At 42.9% G+C, this 24,125-nt stretch overlaps 1 protein-coding gene across 1 annotated transcript; it reads right to left on the reverse strand.

Moving 5' to 3' along the window:
* Positions 1 to 6,129: 6,129 nt before the first annotated feature.
* On the reverse strand, positions 6,130 to 22,956 carry LOC147442134 (uncharacterized). Its single transcript, XM_086529594.1, has 2 exons — positions 22,222 to 22,956; positions 6,130 to 6,341 (listed from the first exon to the last, which is right to left on the reverse strand). The coding sequence occupies exon 1, from the start codon at positions 22,853 to 22,855 to the stop codon at positions 22,277 to 22,279; it is 579 nt and encodes a 192-aa protein (XP_086385720.1). The 5' UTR covers positions 22,856 to 22,956; the 3' UTR covers positions 6,130 to 6,341; positions 22,222 to 22,276.
* Positions 22,957 to 24,125: the final 1,169 nt, after the last annotated feature.

Consider the following 24,125-nt stretch of genomic DNA (forward strand, 5'->3'; position numbering starts at 1 on the left):
AATGAGTGCGAGCTTGTAAAGGAGACAAAGGTTGAGCGAGTCACAATCACACTTATGAATAGAGCTCTGGATGCAAGCATTGGACCGTATGATCCTCAAAACTTTAGCGTGCAATGTAAGCACAACATTTTCCTTCTTGCGACGTTCAAGGTTCGTAGAAGTTATATGTAAGATAATTTATTGCTATGTGGGAGTTGAATGCTTTCGAATGTGCATTGTAAAAAGTTCAAAATTATCCTTTCAGGTGCCCACTGAGAACTTCGATATGTTTCATTGGGTTTTTCATCAAACAAACATACCAGAAACAATAAGCGAACAGAGAAATGAAAAGAAATTGGATGTGGAGGGCATGGGATCCTACAATGTTGAGTGGCACATGGCTGGAGACCTAAAAACCTTGAAATGCATGTACAACGCTTCCAAAAGAGAAACAAGCAAAAGCCCTTGCTTGTATTCCATGGAAGGGGTTCACATCCTTGACAAATCATTTTGGAGGAGAGCTCCGGATAGCTCCGGATAGACCCTAACTTTCGACCCATTTTGGATATCCCACTATCTAGAGTACACATATATGCACAATGCATGCACTTTGTAGAATAATAGAAAAACTAATCTTTCTCTACATCTGTTTTGCCTATAATACTCATCCTTATAATGTATGAATGCTTTGTGTGCAGCATCTTATATGTAACCACATGACTTGGTTTGCAAGGCAATGTATGGCAGCTTGGGTGTTTGGTCTACACAAGGCATGGAAAAAACCCACTATCAAGCTCGTACTGGTTATTTCAGTCACACTCGACATGAAGGTGATGTGGACAAAGCAAATAGCTTAGAGGAGCTACACCAATGGATGTATCGAAAACTAATGCACATCACATCGCAAGGAACAAGTCAAACAAAGTCAGATTGGCCATGCGGTGAGATTAGCCAAAAAATGACGAAGAAAAGAAATATGGGAATTATCGTCTGCGGCTAGGCAACATGCGGATTGGCGGCTACAAAAACAACGTGTTGGAAGAGTTTGGACAACATCATTGCAAGTTATGCCATAACTCTCAGCCATAGCAAGATCCAAATAGCAAACTTAATGTACTTAGAAGAATCCATGTAATTTCAACTTTTCATATTGTGAATGATGGTTGCAACAAAAAAAATACTTTGCAAGACATTGTTACATAATCAATCTAACTTTGATGCATAAAACAAATACATTCTATTTATTTCTAGTCATCTGGAAATGATACATAATATTCTGGTCTCTTGCCCTTATCTGAAGGACCCTCTTCCTCGTGCCTTGGTCTCTTTGAATGACGCGTTTGTCATCAACATCCGTCGCAAGCACATTAAGTTCGAGCAATTGGGTTTCCTCTGTTGCCTCAACCCGTGAGGCCTCTTCTATAAGCTGAATGATTAGCTGCTTTTGTTTCAACAGATCATGTTTTCCATATTGTGACAATTGGCGTGGGTCTATAATTCCACAAGCTAGATCATACGCAGCATGTGTCAAAAAGTAGTGACTGCACAATCTATACATGCCAGGCCCTACACCAAAAATTGAGACCGCTGCTTGCTTATCTAGCAGCATCACCATGTCTGCGTTCCATCTGATGGCCGCGCCTCCTAGATATCTTGATAATGTTTTCAATACAAAAAGGGGAAATTCAGCCTTGTCTTCGGAGAAGCTGGAATGGAAGCAGAGAAATTGGAGCGTTCAAACTCTCCAAGTACTGACCAAGAGGAATTCCAAGTACTGACCAAGAGAGGAATCCTTTACCTCGTCCATGGGGACGAGGAATGAACTTATCATCGTAGACTACAAGTACGAGCTACAAGAAATAAAAGCCAAGTGTTGGTATATACACATGAAACTCTCATACAAGGAAGCAAAAAAATATATATATAGGAGTATAAAACTTCTGATTTTGTCTTCTTGAGCATTCCATAAGTCAAGTGTACTCTTGTTTGCAGAGGATAAGGATGGCGTCAATGTCTCCCCATCTTTGTGATTCCAAGCCCTTCTTGTATTGCCCTGAACTCTGACTTTGTTGGAAGCGTCACGGCACATGTAGCTGCATCCTTGTATATCATTGCTAGTGCCTCTGTTGGTTTGATAAACTCACTTGCTGTTACATGAACATCCATGACAGAATACTTGTCATTGGCAGGGTTGATTATACCGCCATCCTCTTGTAGATTCTGAGAAACTATAGCAAGGCAGTAGTCCTCTCTCAAGTCAAACAATTCCATAATGTCATTGAGAATTACATAATGATGATCACCAATGGGGATGACAGGAAGCACATTTGTTGGCAAAGCTCCCTCTGGCAGCTTAACACCTTCTGAAACACACAAAGCACCACTAGGTGGTTGCACCAACTCGTACCAATGACTGAATGATGACTGCTCTCGGACTCATCTGCTGTGTCTCGGTGATCGTCCAGATTAACATTCAAAAAGAGTATGGACCCGGCATAGTATTCTGCAACTTGACACTTTTGATTATGTACTTGACACTTCTATAGAAAATAGATTTCTTTAAACGATTAGAACTGATATCCTTCATATGAGCAAATCAACAACCACCAAACTCAAATGTGCCGCTGATCATCTGTTGATCATATATCTGATAAAACTCTGCAAGGAAATGTGACGTAGAAGCCAAAAAATCTTGCACTGAGAAGTCAGGATTGAAAATATGCTTGAAATCCTCCTCCCGCCTGCTGAAGCCCAATACTATAGAGAAAATGGTACAGCTTGTCTTTGGGTGCCTCGTTAGAGCAAGGCAGCTCCTCCTCTATCTCGATCTGAAAGGGGTCCATTTATGGAGAGAGGTAAGAAAACTAGGGTTGTTGGTTAGAGTGAAGGTAGGAAGGCACTGGCTAACACTAAAGAGTATGAAGGGGGACTAACTGGCCTCCTATATATAGACTCCTCAGGAACTCGACCAGGTCATTTCAGACACCCTTATGATTGCATTAGAAACAATGCAATGAATGCAACACAAAGACCGAGGCAAGCTCCACCATCCCTATGACACGTGTCCTTCATGCAGTGAGTATCGGAGCTATATAAAGCATCTTGACTGCACACTCCAGAACTTGCTCACATCTAAACAACGTAGGAGGTATGGAGGACAAGAAGAGAGGAAAGGTGAAGATTTCCCAAAAGATGATGGCGGAAATGAAGGAGGTAGAGAAGACGATAGTTGAGGCAAAAGCTCTTCAAAAGGAGCTGAAGAAGAAAAACCAAAAGGCAAAGGCTGAGGAAAATAGCACCGTAAAGACTGAGGACAAGAAACCACCAATGATAAAGGAGGAGAAATAATAATTGAAATGGACAAAAAAGATTGTGCTTTCTTGAAGTTGTAATGGAGTCCTTGAAGATGATGCAAATGTATTCATATATTGTTCCTTTGTCTTTGCCCCTTTGTTTCTTTTTTTGGTTAACGACTATGAAGGAAGAGCTTTTATCAGAATGTGTCGCACCACAATGGGAGTGATAGGTTTATTTCACACAACCGTTGAATTGCTCGCGTTGTGCATCGACAAAAAAATATCGCCACGCAACACGATAGGGAGCTCTCTCCACGATATGTGTGGTCCCTATCGCATTGTGACACGACATCCAAATGTCACACCACAACGCAATAGGAAGGCATGTCTACGATCTGGGTGGTCCCTATCGCGTTGTGACGCGACATTCAAACATCGCACCACAATGTGATAGGGAGGCATGTCCATGATATGGGTGGTCCCTATCGCATTGTGACGTGACATCCAAATGTCACACCACAACGCGATAGAGAGGCATATCCACGATATGGGTGGTCCCTATCGCATTGTGATCGGTATCCAAATGTCTTACCACAATGCGATAGAGAGGCATGGTTAGTCCCTATCGTGCTATGGCGCGTCTTTAAGAGTGTCGCACCACAACGTGATATAGAGTTTGACTGCATTACACTCCCCCTACTCGCGTTGTGACGTGAAATTTTTTCTTGTCGCGACACAACGAATAAGGAATATCCCATATCATGTTGTGTCGCGACAACCATATTGTTTACCTCGTGGCCTAGTCGACATGCAGTATGCCACGTGTTGTTCATATGGTGATGCACTCTTACCAATGATGATGAGCGACTCAATTAATTGTGGCTGCCACACGTTTAGTAATAATGATGATGCCCTTGACAATTATATAATGTTTTTATTTTCGAATACGCCACTGCTAATTGGCGACGTCCTTACCTCTCAGAATCAGCTTTTCCAATGTAACCTTCTCACTACTCAATCTTATTCTTATTCTTCCCCACAATGCTTTCCAGGGTAAACACTTGTTTCCATGGCTCGCACGAAGCAGACCGCAAGGAAGGTTTACGCAGAAGACAACCAACCTTCATCCTCAAGAGTTGCACGCAAAACCCTGTCTAATCTTTGGGCAACAATGCATAGTCAGGGGTACAAGCAGAAGCAAAGAGTCTTTCTTGAGCTGCACAAACTCCAGAGGCATGCTTCTTTTGCTATTTCTAAGTTACCCTTTCAAAGAGTAGTTCGCCAAATTTGTGAGAGCGCAAATTTGGATTTTCGATGGGCCAGAAGTGCAATGGGTTGCCTCCACGAGGCAGCCAAGGACTTTCTAATCAAGCTGTTCCAAGACAACTATGTCCTCACGGCTCATGCCCATAGAGTAATAGTGATGCCCAGGGATCTCAATTCTCTGAGGCTGTTACGATTTAGGTACGATAAGACACTTGCGTCGGTCCATCTATCTGACAGGAGAATGGACAACATTTTGGCAATCCCTCCAATAACCAAAGTGAAGGTGATGGGTGTGAGCACCACACAACACACATACAGTACACGTTTGAATGTGGAGCGGACCCAAGAGACACTTGTGGAAGAGCCTCCGGAGGAGTCAAATGAAAGGGAGATGTTATTAGCAATTGACCAAGCTAACAATGACACCCTACGTTTCCTCGGCCTAGCTTTCGACGTAGCACTTCTTCTATGGAGCCAAATTTTATACTTTCATTTCGGCCTCACGAGATAGGTGTTTTTTGAAATAATGGGTGGGAGCCTACGAACCAAATTAGCCGTTTTGGAGGCACAGCTGTCAGTTGTGCTTACCTTGGAGGACACTTCCCTGATTGAAGTCGTTGATTAGTTTCAACGAGTGAACATGGACACGGCAAAAGTTTTACTTTTAGCTTACAACATTAAGTATGTATTTTTTATACCACTAGTCTTCAATATTTTGTATACTACAACTAGCAAACTAATTCCTTTTTTGTGTAATCAGTTCACATTGGAGCCTTGTAGGCTTAAACATTGAGCGCAAGCGTTGCTACCTTGCAAACTTTGCACATGGTTTTCATAGGAATATCCAAAGGTACATAGTTACTTGTTTCTTGATTCTGCAATTTCGATGCAACGTGTGGTCACCAAATGCTATGTATTGCAGGTCTGTTTAGAAGCTTGTTGCTGCATGGGAATCATTGACCCAAGACATTGTTTACGAAGATATATTGATTTTGAGTTGTAAGGTTCCAAAGTAAGACGACGTGCATTCTTGTGGATGGAGAGTTCTTGCAAATGTGGAGCTTCTTCTAGAATGCATTTCTTGCACACATGATTTCTTTCAATTACATATAAAAGCTATGGAATTCATTTGCAGGCAAGGAACCTAGCAGATTATTCAAACTTGCATGTGGAAACATTCAGGATGACGATCATCCAGAATATGATCAATCTTGTGGAGACTTGTCTTGAAGGAGTCGCTGATGCATTTGTCGTGCCACCACCACGACCACAACCTCGGCCTCCACCTCGAAGGTACAAAGAAGCACCTTCACCAACGACAGACCAAGCACCCGAACATGCCTCCCCTCGTGTTTCTGGCCACTCTACCTCTAATCTTTTTGTAATACCCAATTTTACAGAGGAAGATGAGGCCATTGCACAATTTTTTCTCAACCCCAAGCCCATGACCCACCAACCCCCAGACCGTCTCATGAGCCTTTGCATCCTAATCATGATAATCAAGCCAGAGGGAGCTCCCCTCAATTGTAAATGAGAGCTACTAAGATTTAATTCGACATTATTATAGTGTACATTATTAAACACAATGTAAAGACAACTTGAGTCTATTTTGAAAAGGTAATTGTTCTCAGAATTTATTTGCAAGCTTGCTCTCAACAACTTTCTATAATATTGGCAGTATAGAGCAATGTGATATATTGTGTGAGCTGCTTTCTTCAATCAAGAGCTGCATTGCACTAGAAACAGTCGATCATTCTTTATCTCTGCGCACAATGTCTTCTTTTCCTTTCTGTGAGGCACCTGCACGACAATTAATCAAACAGTTAGATTAGACCTATATTTTGTGATGATAACTAGCAAAAAAATAATTAACACGGCATTAATGTTTACATACAAAATATACTACCTTTCGCATGTTGCACTAGAAAAGAAATTTGGAGGCAAGCTAAGGTCAACCTCATTCTCCAAATCCTCACGCACTTGTCATAGTGTCACATTGCCTCGAGTGCTAAGAACAATTAGCAGATCAGGTCCACACCATATCTCAAGCATTCTTAAAGGATTGTTAAGGTCATCAATTAAATCTTGCTCCAAAGCTACCAGATGACCATTCACTCGATGCCACCTTATGTAGTGGAAGGAAGCTATGAAATTTTGAGAAGCTATCATACACTTACACACAATAGACTTCTTATTTACCTTACATAACATGCCATCAAAATCATGGACATCCCAAGATTCATCTAGAAAATTGAGGCATTTGTCTGTCTTGCAGAGTAGTATAGTTCCTGTCTTCCTAGTCTCTTCATCATGAAAAAAGTCGATGAACACATGCATGAGCATGAAGAATGAAACACGTACCAATCGACTAGCAATATTTGGTCTTAAGCACTTTGGTATTCATTGATGGGGCTTTAGTCTGAAACACTCAGAGTTTCAGATGAAGGGACTGACCACTCTGAATTGTCCTTCGAAGGAACCGGGAGATATTCTAAAGAGCCAAAGCCAAGCACAAAACTCGGAGCATTATAAAAGTGGTCAAAGAAAAAAAAAGCCCTTTCAGCCAACACTCTTCACGCGTTGGGTGTTATAAAGTAGCTCTCCTACAGTTGCATGAAATGCATAAAAAGTGCTAATAATGAAATCCATTGGCTACCAGTCTTCTTTGTCGGAAGGATAAATATCTGCAACTGGCAGGTTACACACACAATACACGAGTGACCATTGTGGATGTAAGAAAACTTACAATTAAGTAAACTTACAATTTGGTCGGTTTGTTGGAAATCATGTTGACGTTGTTCATAGACGCAACTCTGAGTGCATATATGTGTGCTCAATGAGAACCTCTTTGACTGTTTTGACCGTTTGTGACAAGAGAAAGTTTTTCGCCCTACCTTTATAACTGTTCACAAACTCGTTGCCCGTGCGCTTTCTCTTTCTCGTCTACAGGAGAACCTAGCTTCCAATTGTAATGGTGATGGAAAGCCATCGGCCGTTGTCCAAACCGAAGCTATTGAAAATTTTCGAGATCTTTTGTTTTCCATTAGTGATTCATCTATGTATGGCAAGATGCAGAGCACATATGTGAGAGGGGGAGTGTTTTTGAGTGCAAACACAATACAGTCAAATGCAAGCAAAATAGTTAGTTGAGCGCAAATGAATGAGAATGAGCGGGAATACTATGAAGTCTCTCCTATCAAAAAAGTACGCACAACTGCATTGAGTGTGAGTTATGGTACATTTGTCCTATATTCGGTCCTGACAAAAAAGATTGGAGCAAATCACAACGTATATTATTGTTAAGGTCTTTTATGCAACTAAAAACTGTTTTTTGAAAATGTCAAAATTTGAGACAAAAACAAGGAAAATATGAGCTACCATCCATTGGTCGCATTGCATTCTCTCTCTAGCGCTTAAAGGGACAAATTTGAGTCCAAACTTTTCCTGATGAGGGCGGTGGTCCCTTTGTGAGCGCAAGGAGGTGGCGGCCCTACAATCTATGAAAACGTTTTTTTATTTTTATTTATTTATCTTATAATGCTCCCCTTTGGGGTTAGTACCCACAACCGAGGTCTTTGAAAACTGGCTATCAGTGTGTGTGTGTGTGTGTGTGTGTGTGTGTGTGTGTGTGTGTGTGTGTGTGTGTGTGAGAGAGAGAGAGAGAATATCATACATAAATAGAAACAATGTAAGTGTTACCCAAAAGATTAAACTTTTCTTGCATTGAATTAAATGTTATTAGTATGTAACCCGCGCATTGCTGCGGCCAAAGAAACGTCGCCTCTATTCTCATAAGGCTATCTTCTCTTCCAAGTGGAACAATATCAATACTCTCTTCCTACATATATAGACTCTTAATTTTCTTAAAGTGATACATGACACAATTTCTTGACAAATTCTACCAAACATGAACATATGTAAGATGCTACAAAGTATTCTTTGATACCAAGCTTGGGAGCCTCTCATGGACCACACTTTTGATGAGATCTTTCATGAGATGCTAGCCCTTACTCAACAAACATAGGAATTCTCTACTGAGAGAGAGAGAGAGAGAGAGAGAGAGAGAGAGAGAGTCCTCCTCTTTTTGGTCTATCTTGGTCCAACAATGCTACCAAGCTTGATTATGCAGATCAGATACATTAGCATGGTGTGAAGAGATGAAAGCTAAGAGAAGTCAATGCAATCATAAAACTTTCTTTGAAAATGGAGTGGGTTTTTAAATTGGTTTCAACAACGGGAGCAGAATTGGATTCAATGTATCTGCTCCACTCTCTTACTTGCTTCTATCCTTACATCTTTCTTGTGAGCAAGACATGGTAGTAGTGTACATCATAAGCTCCTATATAGTAGTAAGAACGTCTTTCACTTGGTTAACCTAGGATTGGGAAAAATGCTACCAAGTCTAGAAGTAAAATTGGATAAGTCAGCAAGCTTTTAAAGATGATGGCCCATAAATGTTCCATTGTGTAATCATAAAACTTTTCATGTCTAAGAGTAGAGTTGTGAGAAGATTAGAGCTCATAGTTTCCAATGTACCAAGAGAGCTTCAAGTCTCAAAGAGATGAGTTGGCTTTCTTTTAATATCAAGAATGTGATTGACCCTTCCATCTATGTTGCTCTCTAAATGCTTACTTTCTTGCATCTCTATCTATGTTTTGTGCAGAAGCATGGTAATAGTGTACATCATCACCTAATCATAACAATGCATAACTATCTTATCACAATAAAGTGCACACTATTTGTTCATGTACACTTTCACGCAATTTTCAACTTAAAATGTCATGAAAATGAAAGAAAAACAAAGTTACGCAATTGTTTATTCTTGTAGGAGTTTTCGCCATTATGTTGAACTGAAGGACGTGGTGAAAATTTGAGGTTGTAACCTAAAATCATGCATGTCATTGATCTCTCTCTCCCCAAATTACAAAAGCATATTACTCTTTGAGAGAGCAGATTGTGTTCAACCATGTACATAGTTCAATTGTTTTAAAGACAACAGTCCTTGATGTTTAAGAGTCTCTTTCCTGAATCAGTAGACTGAGCATGGTTGTTATCGAGCCTATTCCCTTACGCACAATCTATACCATACCAACCATTTGGCTTATCTCCTACTCCCTTAAATGCAAGACCAGACATTGAGGTAGTGTAGGAGAGCCTCTTTCCTCAATCAGTAGACTGAGCATGGTTGTTATCGAGCCTATTCCCTTACACATAATCTTTACTATATCAACCATTTGGCTTATCTTCTACTCCCTTAAATGTGAGACCCAGCATTGAGGTAGTGTAGGAGAGCCTCTTTCTATATACACATTATGTCCTTCAAAAAATTTAAGAGTATCATATATTTTTTTAACTTACAAACTTACAAAATGTGAAGGGTAAGTTTACTAGAAAACAAAAAGCCTTTGGTTTTGCTGATACTTTAGATTTCAAATCCTACCCTTCACTTTTGCTTTTAGATTAGATGCTTTGTAAGGTTTTTTTGAAATAAATCATTGAGTGAAACGTGGAGCCCCTCTCTTTCCTTGAAAGTTTTAAGCTCCATTATATATAGTATAGATGACAAAGATAAGACTTTGTGTTGATGATTTTAATGTTTCACATCAACACCAACATAGAGACACCCATTACCATCCTCAACTCATCCTACAAAATCTTAGCAAAGGCTTTGAGCTTGAGGATATAGCCACTACTAGAGAGCATTATACATGCGACTTAGGCAGGTTTTGTCAAGGAGCGTAGTATCTTTGACATCATCTTCACTTTCTGAAACGTGTCTGCCCTTGCGTGTCTCCAAGGAGAGGATTTGGTGATAGTGCTTCTTGACTTTGCGAAGACCTACAACAGAGTTGATTGGGACTTCTTGGAGGGCACTCTACGCAAAATGGGTTTCACAAATGCTTCGATCAGAGGTATGCCAGCTCTCTACAGGCACACACACAGTCATGTGCTCTTGGTAGGGGACCAAGGGAAGCGTTTCTAGATCACATGCTCGGTCAGATAGGGCTGCCCTCTTGCCCTCGTTCTTTTTTTGTTCTATGCTGAGGTGATGAGCAGGTTCTTGACTTCTCAACAAGTTGGCCTGCGTGGTCTAGAGCTCCCTATCAGGGCAGATGAGTTTCTTGACACTGAGTTTGCCAACGATTTAGCCTTATACTTGGAGGGCCAAGAGGCCAATCTGCAAAAGTGTGAGCAGGCTCTTGAGGTGTTTTGTAGTGCATCAGACGCACTAATCAACTGGAGAAAGACAATTGCTTTCTAGGTTGGCAGTGCTCCTACACCTTCTTGGTCGCCAGGTGAGGGTTTCATATGGATTCCCCCCAGGGCCTGCAATTCACTACTTGGACTATCAGGTTGGCTTGGACTTGTCTCCTAAGCAGCAGATTGCTCCCCTCCTCCCAACCATCAGGAGGAAGTTGTTACATTGGAGCTCGGCACGACTCAATTTTGCAGGCAAAGTTATAGTGGCCAACCAGGTTTTGTTGGCTACTATGTGGTACATTACATCTTGCTGGATCTTTTCGAGCTCCTGTATCAGCAAGTTAGAGAGGTTGATAAGGAATTTTCTTTGGTTAGGGCGCGACACTTAGTCAGCAGGGCCAAAGTAGCCTAGCACGTCATCACTCTATCGTGTTCTCGAGGGGGGGGGGGCTGGGGATCATAGACCCAGCACAACACAGCAAAGCCCTTCTTGGGAAGTTTGTTGTTAGAGGACTCCTTACAGGGGAGGAGCCCTAAAAGGAGTTGTTTCTTCAACACCTTAGAGATCGAGTGCCTCATGGAAGAGGCCCTTGGATCCCTTGGATCTTTACAGAGATGCACAGAGTTGGTTTGAGCAGGAGACTGAAGAATCGTTTTGTTGCAAGCCTGCTTCGCTCTTGGGAGCAGTTGTAGAGTGGCCTGGAGCAACACCAACTCACTTGCACGGAGGAGCGCTTGGGACAGCCCCTTGTGTAGAACCCCATGTTTAGCACTCAGAGAGGCCACTTGGTCGGTATAGGCCTCATGGGTCCCATGGCAAAGGGTCCAACACGCACTCTAGGCGATTAGCTTCAGTTCTCGGTTCTCAGGTTGGTAGAGGAGATACAAAGCATCCTGTTTTGCATGGCATGAGAGGGGTGCAGAGCATGTGCCAAGACATCACAAAGGCTTTACCAGCTGAGTGGATCACTCCTCTAGAGCCAATGACGGTCGGTTTTCGAAACTGCGACCGCGAGAACCACACCCTAAGGAAGGGAAGCCATGTTACCAAAGAGAAAAAAAAACTCTTTACCATTCACCATTCCCCCCCCCCCCCCCCCGCCTCTAAGCTTAACCACTAGCGGGGCGCCACCAGTTTGGCCACACCCCTCCATTATCGTCAGAAGACGAACTCTCTCTCTCCTATTGCTCGGCTCCACCAATATTCTCTCTCTCTCCTACTCTGCCGCTGCATCACCCGACCCGGTGGGCGCACAAGACACTGGTGCCTCTGTCACACCCTCTGGCGGGCCGCCACATATATTGTATATTCTCCCTCTCTCTCTTTCAAATATTCTTTCTCTCTCTCTCCCTCTGCTGGTCCACACCCTCCAGCGCGCCGTCTATCCCCATTTTTCCCCTCGTCCACATTCCACTGGCATTATACCCCCCCCCCCCCATTTTCTTCCTGGCGGACCACTGGCCTAACACCCCCTCTCCCCTATCGTCACTAAACTCTAGCTCTCTCTCTCTTCCTTGGGAGCGGCTGGCCTAACACCCCCTCTCCCCTATCATCACTAAACTGTAGCTCTCTCTCTCTCTCTCTCTCTCTCTCTCTCTCTCTCTCTCTCCTTGGGAGCGGTCCCGCAAGCCTTAGGGGGATCCTCTCTCTCTCTCTCTCTCTCTCTCTCTCTCTCTCTCTCTCTCACACACACACACACACACACACACACACACCCTCACACCCTCACCATGGCGACCGCCGATTGAAGCCCCATCACCCACCCCCTATCCTCTCACCCCCCCCCCCCCTCTTTCCCACACCCTCTCCCTCTCACCCACGCTATCGCGCGCCCTACAGGCAACCCCGCTCTCTCTCTCTCTCTCTCTCTCTCTCTCTCTCTCTCTCTCTCTCTCTCTCTCTCTCTCTCTCTCTCTCTCTCGCAGCCAGCACACCTGCTTACATGCACACACACAGGCCCCGCTTACCCGCTTTCACAACACACAAACACACGCACACACACACACATACACGCACACACACCCCTCTCTCCCCTCCCCCTCTGCATTGAAATAGTTCCGAAAAAAAAAATATATATATATATATATATATATTACATATATTTACACCCCCGTTCCCACGCACGCATGTGCACACACATATACATATACACACACACGATTACATATATATGCACACGCACGTATATATACACGCACACGCATATACGCACACACAAATGGTAAAATACCAAAAGAGACGGAGGATTCAACAATTACGACACCATCAACAAAGGAGGACGACCCGGATCACGCGACACCGACAACAAAAAGAACAAAGGCGCCAAAGGCATGCCCCGGCCAGACCTCGAAGTAACAAACGTGCTACACCGACGCACCGATAATCTACCATTCACCGGCATCACGCGACCATGACACCCTCTTCAGTAAAGCGTAGGTTATTATCATCATTTTTCAATTTTCACCCAAGCCTTGTAAAAAGATCCCCAACTTGTATCTCTCTAGGTGATGGTCACAACGGCCCACCTAAAGGTTTTCATTTTAATAACTCCCAAAACAAAGCAAGGGTCAACCACACCAGGCCCACGGCCTTGCTTTGTCTCCTCGATTAGCTTACCCTAATCAAGCCAGATTACCCTAATCTAAAACAGCGAACACCTATAAAAGGGCACTGAGAGGTCACTATCGGAGGGGGGCAATTCATGAGAGGTCAGCACTTGGTAGAGTTTTAGTGGGAGGAATTGATACCATTGGCATCACAAGAGGGGGGATTTAGTGTAATGGTTTGTTTTGGTAATGGCACCATGTGAAGGGAGCTACGTCCACCCTCTCGACTCAATTGGTCGATGCACACACACATACACATTCTTGGTTGCGAGTTTCACATCATCGAGTCGTCTTTAGATAACGCACCCATTAGATTCACCATCTCTTCTTCCTATCTATCTATCACCAGGGTGTGCCACCTCGTCGGAAAGAAGATCATTTGTAAATACTGAAGGAGTACGAGCGGAAGTGCGACGCGAGAGAGAGTGCGAGAAGAAGAGCACGACGATATGGTGAACTCGCTCTGTTGTAATGTATAGAGCATAGTGAGTTCTTATTAGGTTTATACAAAAGAATATGTGTACATACCTGGCGGCCCACCCACTTACCTGGGCGACCACATTGGGCTTTATACCCCAACAACCTCCCACTTAAAGTCCAATGTGGTACTTTAAGTGTGAGAGAAGCTACTATACAAGCTAATATACAAGAGATGTAGAGAAGTGATGTACTACCCTACACCTAACTGCTTGCGAAAATGCGCAAAGCTCTCTGAGGGAAGTCCTGTTGTAAGTAGATCAGCAGGATTTTCTGTGGTGTGAACTTTGACAAGCTGAAGTTGCTTATCCTCGAGCATTTCCCTGATGAAAAGATACTTCACATCCACATGCTTTGTCTTTGAGTGATAAACTGGATTGCGAGCCAATTGTATAGCACTTTGACTATCACAATATAACACAGGCATCTCTTCTTTGATTCCCAAATCTGTTACTAGTCGATTAAGCCAAATTGATTCTTTGCATGCCTCTGATGCTGCAACATATTCAGCCTCTGTAGTAGACTGAGTAACACAATCTTGTAATCTAGAACGCCATGATACTGCTCCACCAGCCAATGTAAAGACATACCCTGACGTAGACCTTCGGTTGTCTAAGTCACCTGCATAATCTGAGTCTGTAAAACCTTTTACACTTAGCTCCTGACTCCCATAGCATATACGCATACTCTTTGTAGCTTTCAGGTATCTCAATATTCCTTTCACTGCCTCCCAATGTTTCTTGCCTGGGTTTGACATGTATCGACTTACTACTCCCACTGTAAATGCAATGTCTAGGCGAGTAGCAATCATTGCATACATCAAACTACCCACCGCAGACGCATATGGAATCTTATCCATTTCAGCCTGTTCTTCTTCAGACACAAGACAAGCTTGTTTGCTAAGTTTCACATATGGTGGCAATGGAACACTCAATGCCTTTCCCTTCTCCATATTGAAATGTTGCAAAACCTTGTCAATATACTCTGTTTGAGATAACCAAATCAACTTCTTTGATCTGTCTCTCTCAATGCGCATACCAAGTATATGACTTGCCTCACCCATATCTTTCATGTCAAACGATTTTGCCATCTTTGACTTCAAAGCTGAAATTTCTTCCAAGTGCTTGCCAGCAATCAACATGTCATCCACATACAAAATAAGGATCAACCAACTGTCATCCTTAGCCTTCTTTGTATATAGACAGTGATCGAACTCACTACGTTTGTAGCCTTGAGAAAGCATAAACTTGAGGAACTTATGGTACCATGCCCTCGGTGATTGTTTTAAGCCATAAAGACTCTTTAACAACTGGCATACCAAATCTTCCTTGCCTTTCTCAACAAACCCTTCTAGCTGCTGCATGTAAATTTCCACATCTAAATCACCATGCAAGAACGTTGTCTTGACATCCATTTGGTGCAACACCAAATCTAATATGGCAACCAATGCAAGAAAGCATCTCAATGTAGTCATCTTGACCACCGGAGAGAAGACTTCATCAAAGTCAATGCCTTGTTCTTGCTTAAAGCCCTTGGCAACAAGCCTTGCTTTGTACTTTGGCTGACTATCATGAGCGGTGATCTTATACCTGTAAACCCATTTACAAGGTAGAGCCTTTTTGCCCTGTGGTAATTTAACTAGCTTCCATGTCTGGTTTTTATGTAGAGCTGTCATCTCTAACTGCATGGCCAATTGCCAATTCCCGGAGTCCTTCATTTGCACTACTTCCTTGTAACACGAAGGCTCATTGCAATCAGTCAACATGACATAGTTCATAGATGGAACAAACCTGTCAGGAGGTCGCGTGATACGTCCAGATCTATGCAAAATAGGTGGCTCGGGCTCAGCCACAACCTGTGGTTCCACTCTATCCTGTCCTTGCTCCTCTTGAGCCCTGACATTTTGTCTTGCACGTGCATGTCCATCTTCTTGGAAGACAACTCTTCTAATCTCCTCAACCCTCTCTGGTTTAGAATGATATTTGGCTTCATTAAAGTGAACATCATTGTTGCGGATAACCTTTCTGGATTCGGGATCCCAAAGTCTGTACCCCATCTCACCAGAATTACCATAGCTTAGAAAGATGCACTTTCTACTCTTTGGCTCAAGTTTGTTCCTAAATTCCTTTGCAACGTGAGTATATGCCTCACAGCCAAAGACTCTGAGATGCTTGTATGAGGGCACCTTGCTTGACCATACCATCTTTGCCACTAAATGCTTCTGCAAAACCTTGCTAGGAGATCTATCTATAAGATGAACAGCTGTTGATACAGCTTCAGCCCAAAACCCATTTGGCAGCTGTGCATTAGACAACATACTTCTGACCTTCTCTTGTATGGTCCTATTCATCCTCTCAACAACACCATTTTGAGGAGGATTGTAAGGAGCAGTAAGTTCACGTTTTATACCTTTTGACTCACAAAAGTCCTGAAAGGCCTTTGAAACATACTCTCCACCATTGTCAGTGCGTAAGCATTTAAGCTTCTTGCCACTCTGATTCTCCACAAGTGTCACAAACTTTTTGAAAACACTAAACGCTTCATCCTTGTGCTTGAGAAATTAAACCCATACTTTCCTCAAGTAATCATCTATAAATGTCATAAAGTAAGAAGCTCCCCCTAGAGATAGGTTAGGCATAGGTCCACACAAATCACTATGAACAAGTGCCAACTGTGTATCTCTTCTACTGCTTCTATGCTTATGTGGCTACTGTGTTTGCTTACCATACAGACAATGTTCACAGAATTCAAAATCATTAAATGACAAGCCAGGCAAATAACCAGAACGAGACAAGATATCCATTCCCTTCTTGGACATATGTCCTAACCGGCTATGCCACAAAGAAACATTCGGCTGCTCGGTTACATTGATTACATTTTTAGAGACATTTGATACATAAATCATGTAAAGTCCGCCAGACTTTACTCCATGTGCTACTGTCATAGAACCCTTGGATATCTTCCACATGTTTTGTCTAAAAGTGGTGACGTAGCCAACGTCATCAAGTAAACTTGTGCTGATCAAGCTCTTTGTAATTGCGGGAATATGTCTCACATTCTTCAACGTGAAAAAAGAGCCATTCTGAAACTTCAATTGAACATCTCCAACACCTAAGATCTCACATGTCTGCCCATTGCCTAGCCGAACATGATCTTTAGTGGTCGCATAAGAAGTAAACCACTCCTTGTTTGGAGACACATGAAGTGATGCCCCTGAGTCTATAATCCAGTCACTCAATGCATTTCCATCAGATGTTGTAAGAAGAGCTCAGTCCATTGTATTCTTCAAGAAGTAGATGCCTCCTGACACTAGACTGTCATCCTCTGCAACAATGTTTGTCACATTTATTTCTTGAATCTTCACTGAGGACTTGTTCTTCTCACCATGGTCTTCAACTTTCTCTTTGCCTTGTATCTGCTTCTTTTGTACCAACACGTGCCAAATCTGCTTCTTCCACAATGGAAAATTGGTTCCATCCAGCTTCTTGATATTGTAAAGAGCAGTGTCCTGTGATCCAGCCATAGCTACGCTTTACAGTAGTTTACTTTCCTGGGAAAAATTCGGTAGAGTTTCCCCTATAAGCTGACCTCTGAAACAATATCAACTTGTCAAATGAACCAAGAAAGCTTCAGATTCTGTAGAAATTTCGGTAGAGTCTCCTTTGTAAAATGGCTCTGGTGTACTCAAAAAACAGACCAAAAACAGCTCAAAAAACCACTGTCTCTCTAACACTGTAAGCTGTGGGTAAACCTTTTCTGCACCTGTATTGTCTCTCACTGTCCTATCAATGTCCTGTAAGCATAGACTGCGACAATGCCTCAACTGCAGTAAAGCAAATATGCAATCCCAACTGTCTAACTCACAGTCAATACATCCTAGCCACCTATCTAAGGGTGCTCGAGGGATCGCTCCAAGACCTGTATCACCGAAAGGATCTCAACATTGGAGAATCCCCCAGCTCAATAAAACCTCACTCGACCCTCAACAAAGGTTGCAGTAAATCTGACAATACATAGACTTTCCACAAAGTCATACATCCACAAATTTCCCACTGTATGCTGTAACCGCTGCAGCGGTTGTTTGCTGTGTGACTCACAGCCAGCAAACCCTCAACAGACATACATCATCTCTGACAATACATCCCATGTGGAAGTGCCTGCAATGTCAGGATGAAATCTAGAATATCAAGCAACAAACACAAGCTACTTGATGAACTAGTGGATGTCGCATAGAGCCAGTGTGTAGATGCGCCCGTGTCGTATGTGACACGCCTCCAAGAACTGTGAGCCATCCTTCGATGTGTAGACAGCCACGAATCAGCACTCTGGGAGTGCCGATATCCTCAGCACCTGCAGTCGTAGGCCGCAAACCCCAAATTTGCAGAGTCGGATCTGCACCCACCGAGACCACGTAGTCGAAAATGGTCTGCGCTAAAATTTGTCGAAGCCGAACGGTGGCCGAGATGACCTCAGAATGAAATTCTGAGAACACCAAGCCCTTCGGGCTTACCCACAGGATTTGGGGCCGTGTCTTCGCATGTCGAATCTCACTCCAATCTGAGCAGGTGACTCTAGCTTCCTACAGTCCTGTCCCGAGCCTGGATCTGAGCTCTGATACCAGTTGAAGGAGTACGAGCGGAAGTGCAACACGAGAGAGAGTGCGAGAAGAAGAGCACGGCGATATGGTGAAGTCGCTCTGTTGTAATGTATAGAGCATAGTGAGTTCTTATTAGGTTTATACAAAAGAATATGTGTACATACATGGCGGCCCACCCACTTACCTGGGCGACCACTTTGGGCTTTATACCCCAACAAATACGGCAAGAAGTAATTCTCCCACACACCCCGAGGGTTTTCATCATTTGTCAATGCTCTCTCTCTCTCTCTCTCTCTCTCTCTCTCTCTCTCTCTCTCTCTCTAAGTTTGCGGTGTTCACATCACCGTGCTCTGCGTCCTAGCCCCTCAAAGCTAGGTGGTGCCCCCTGTTCGCTTTACCGTGACCGGCTCGAGGCATACATCGGCTCCCGACGTTTTAGAGGCCGTCGGGGTCCATGTCTCGCTTTGCTCCCGTCACCAGCATCTCCCAGATGGATGGGGACCTTCACGTGACTAGAGGTCCTCATTGCAGTTCGCGATTGCTCAAAGATCGTACCCTCCATGTTCTTCAAGATCCACGGCGAGGGTCGACTACACAGAGATCAGTAGAGTCTCCACAGGTTACAGAGTGCTATTTTCAAAGGATACAAGTATTGAAAATTTACGGGAAGACTTGTGTCATATATTCTGACCCAACAGCTCTTGAGACAGGCCATTGGAGGCTTTGGGCTTGGGAGAGCTGCCCTCTGGCACGAGTGTAGTGGGATCCTGTAGAGTGGTTTTGAAGAGACCCTTTCTCTTCAGTCGACCACCCAGCGATCCCTTCCTTTCAATACACTGTTTGACTGGGGCATCACATACTGACAGCATGGAGAGGCTCGTTCTACTGCAGCACTTCATAGGCAGGAGGAGGGTGTCACATCTGAGTTCTTGTCAAGCTTTTGGATGAGGCTGTGGGACTCCAGACAACCACGACGAGTCACTTTGTTCTAGTGGCTAGTTGCACACAGAGCTACAACAGTGAGCAGTTGGTTGGTACATAGTGGCCTCTCGACAGCCTGTGCAACTTGCAATCATCCTTTAGAGTCAACGTCACTGTCTGTAAGACTGTCCCATGGGACATCAAAATTGGCTTCCTGTTCTTCGGATGATGCCAACTCTCCATAGCGCAACAATACACTTGGGGTGCAGCTGCTTGGTCCACCCTCATGGGCCTTGTGCTACAATTTGAGCTATCTTTCACCAACAGGATAATAGTAATCCAGGGGGGTCAACCTACACTCCAGCCTGCTATACAGAGCTTACTTCCTAGGAGTGGTGTAGTGAGAGAGATGTATTATAAGCTCGTCTGTGGCCTGACACTCTAGTTCATTTGGTGGGCCCGTTGCTTCCACATCTTCAAGGCTTTCCCTGTCCCATCGGCGAAGACTGTTCGTGATTTTTGATTGGAGTTGATCCATACTCTCAGGGGTCAATTCGAAAGACTTCAAGGCTGCTTCGATCGCATGCGAGAACGCAGAGGCATTCCTGCGACTCTGGCGCCTTGGGCCATTCTTCACCATGATCCAAGGTAAGCCCAGATGGGCGCTATGGGCGATAGCGCCCATCTGCATGGATTTTCCTGGGGGGTGCACTATGTAATCATGTTAATGTATAACGTGGATTCGAAAGGAGGGGTTTTAAAATAAAATAAATTTAGGCAATTTAATAGAGATACATTAAAATAAGAGGTTTTTATATTCAGTTTTGAAAAAAATCCTAAAATAAGGGATCATTTTATTCATTTGGACATTTTAGATAAGGAGTTTTTTTCATACCCCACGAACGCACGTTATATAAGCATCTCTTGATTTAGTCCTCACTGTACATATGTTGTTTTTCATTGGGAGAGTCACCCCTTATGGTTGATGTAGCCCTCTCTAGTAGAGGTGGTTGTAGCCCTATGGAAAGTTTTATTAACTATTAAAAGGATCTTTTTCTCAAAAAAAAAACACTAAAATGAAGAAAAGTCATATTGTATCTAATCCGATGGTGATAAAAACGCTAAAGTACAAAGAAGGCATTTAATGTGATTGTGAAATTTTTGATGGTGAGAAGTTTGCACTTTTTTTCCACCACTCCTCTATGGCCTTCTTCAAGCCAAAAATGTATGAAGGGTAGATGGCATCAATTCCTATTGTAGCCTGTAATCTTTACATATTGAAGTATAATTTAGTCTGTGTACTGAGCTCAAAAGCCCTTTTTGGCTTTTTAAAACAAGCTTTAGAGGAGAAGAGAGTCAGGTGGACATTCAAAATTCTATATTTCCTGCCCTAATCGGACATTCTTTTCATTTGAACAATTGAATTCTTTTTTTAATTTTAGTGTGTTGATGAGTACTTTCATTTGTGAGCCTTACATACGTACATGAATAGAGTTCCTTTTTAATTTTCATGTTTAAAATATCAATAGACACATGGCTTGATTTTCCATTTGTTTTTTAGATGTTTTTTTAATAAAAGCCGTTCGAAGCTTCACTTCAACTAGTTTTATGAGATTGCACCGACTTACCTACACCCACATGTTTCATGGGTTGAACCATAGTGGGTGCGCTTAAAGCCCCTCACCTTTACCACTAGGCCAACTCTCCTTGACTTATTTTAAATGTTTTACAATGCCAACTTGAACCTTAACCTTGTTTGAAAACCTTCACGTGGTTCGAAATACTTTCTTTTACAAAGTCACACCTTTATAAGCCAAGAATCTTTAAGATAGACATATTAATTGAGCTTGATAGCCTATTAGCCTGTTTTTTTTGTTTTTGCTTTGGCATACTCATAATCTCATGGTTAGTGTTTTCTTATAATCTTCACACATTGAACTAAAATTTAGTAAGTGTATTGAGCTCCCAATCCCTTTTCGACTTTCTAAAACAAGCTTTAGAGGATAAGAGAGTTAGGTGGACGTTCAAAATTTTATATTTCCTACTATGAACAATTTAGGTTTTAGTGTGTTAATGGGTCCTTTCATTTGCCAGCCTTATATAGGTACATGAATTGAGTTCCCTATTATTTTGCATGTTTAAAATGCCAATAGCAATGTTTGCAAAGAACTTTTTTCTAAACAAATAGAAAAAATCGGACTACTGAGATCTTCAGGGTTTTTTTTTTAACTTTTTTGAAAATTATAACTAAATTTTACAATTTATCCAAATTGCAAAAAAACTTTCACAAGTGAAAACCAAAATGCAACAGGGACACTGTAATTGTTTACAGGTTTTTTGTGAACACTGGCCAAATAGGTACATGGCTTGATTTCCCATTTAATTTAAATGTTTTACAATATTGCTAATGTGAACCTTCACCTTGTTTGAAACCTTTCTTCCACAAATTTTAAGGTCAACATACTAATTGATCTTGATAGCCTGCTAGCCAACCTATTGTTTTAGGTTTTTTTTTGGCATATGTAAAGGGGCCAATATAAGGCCACTTAAAAACCGAGTGCCAATAGAAGGCCATTCAATCTAGAATGGTTTGACCCATAAGCTAGGATTCACAATTTTTATTGAACCTGATGTCAAAAAGATAGCTTGCATCAAGCTCCCCCAATTCCCAAGCCCATCCCCAACCATAATTCTCATAAATCTAGGTGATACTCTGCATTTAATTCCAAAGTGTCTTTATAGTCGACCCCGACCTGTTATTGGCCACTTTACCCTACTCATAACCTCATGGTTAGTGCTTGCATACGGCAAACGGTTCATTTTATGTAAAGAGTACTTTCAAAAGGGAAAAGAATGAGTAGGTAAGTGTCTCACTACCTTTTGTATAGAGTAGAATCTGGACAGGATGATGCATGAGGGAAGTGCATCCATGTCAAGTGTTGGTGATGATCAGCCGAGCAAACGTGTTGAAGTCGATGGCGACGCTCGCCTTGGCAGCACCTCCGTCGCCTTGAGCAGCATTACTTAGCATGTCATCAATGCATTCATCAGAGAATGCCAAATTCGAGGACAAAGCATTTCTCAAGTCTTCAAGGCTGAGAAAACCATCCTTGTCCACATCTAGAAAATGAAAAGCCGCCCACAAGAAATCCATGGTTACATCAGACTCCGATGCAGTACCGGCAAGTTTGACGGCATCACCAAATTCGCTGCTTCCAACAAGGCAGCGGAAATCTGCCAGGGTAACTGACCCCTTGCTGCACATGTCGGCCACAATTACCATGGCCTTGGCCTCTTCCTGGCTCATGTTTTGGTGCATGCAATCTGTGAAGAAATCCCACAAGTCTGTGCTCCCAACTTCTCCATCTCCATCGCGATCGAGTATGCGGAATGCTTGCTCAATGCTTGCAGGATTGCTGAGCTCGCATGCCAAGCGTTTGCGCCATGATGGCAGATGCTCTTGCAGGGAATGTCGAAGGCTTACATCAGGAGGGCACATCTCTCTCCGCATGCGTAGCAAAAACGCAGCGGCAGCGGCAGAGAGAAAGAGAGAGAGGGCTCTCGCACTCGCTGTCCCTCGAGCGAGAGAGCGGGACGGTTTATAGTCGCACGTTTTGAGGCAATACCACATTCACTGCCATAATTACCTCGTCGGTACCATGTTTTTTCATAGCACTAGTCCCTGACAGTGTTCGGGAAAAATCATTTCTCCAAACATACAAAATTCCTTTCCTTGATTTTGTCAAGAGGAAATTTTAGAAAATTAGGTTACTTTTTAAGGTTTGTGCACTATTTTTCTCTATTTTGGGACGGAATTTCTCCTTTTCCCTTTGCCCTCAATCGGCATTTTTGAAATTGAAAACGGCATGATCTTAAGCTGAGACACCTATTTCCCGACCACTGGTCCCTGATGATAACCTCATCAGGGCTAGAAAAATACATTTTTCCTAACCAAACAAAATAGGGGGAAACTTGAAGTTCTCTCGGTTTTTAGGTCAAGATTTGAAGCTTTTGCCGGTAATTACACTAAAGCTTGTGTAATTTGCCGGTTTTCTTAAAGGCAAGCTCAAAATCTAACGGGGATTTTATAATTTCAACCGATTAAAATACACTAGACCCCGGTTTTCTCTAACATTGATCCTCATCATACAAAGCATGTCCTCGAACATTATCTTAGTCATTTGGTATCACAAGCAATGAATGCTCAACCAACCAAATTGTTCAAATTGTCCAAATTGTCGAGGCTCAATCTCAAGCTATAGTCTGCTGCTGCAAGCCTAGAGTGGCTTCGTCACTAATTGACACCTCCCTAGGGAGGTGGGGTCAATGGCCCACAGTAGGCGTCGCAAGGCGGGTGCAATCTGGGTCGTCCGATCGTCATTTGAACTAGGTGTGAACTAAGAGTGAACTCAGAGGTATGTGCACCACACCAAATTTCGTGTGAACTCACTGTGAACACAGTGTGAACTGGGGAGGGTCTGCACACCACACCAAATTTGGTGTGAACTCAATGCAAACTCGATGTGAACTAGGTGTAAACTTGTCCGCGACGCCATGATCTATAAACTTACCACACACACACCTTTCAATGAGCGCGCGCTAGCCTAGTGGTTAGAGTCAATTCCGTGGGGGAGAAGGTAGTGGGTTCAAGTCCCGGATTCGAGAAAGTGGGAATCTTTTGCATTTCATAGGCAATCCAACGGTCACAATCAACCAATGATCGTGAGCCATTGATCCCACATTGTGTCATTTAGTAACGAGGCTAGAGTGGTACATTATGG

Source organism: Adiantum capillus-veneris, chromosome 14, assembly GCF_014529385.1.
Source record: "Adiantum capillus-veneris isolate H3 chromosome 14, ASM1452938v2, whole genome shotgun sequence".
In the NCBI taxonomy this organism is placed as follows: Eukaryota; Viridiplantae; Streptophyta; class Polypodiopsida; order Polypodiales; family Pteridaceae; genus Adiantum; species Adiantum capillus-veneris.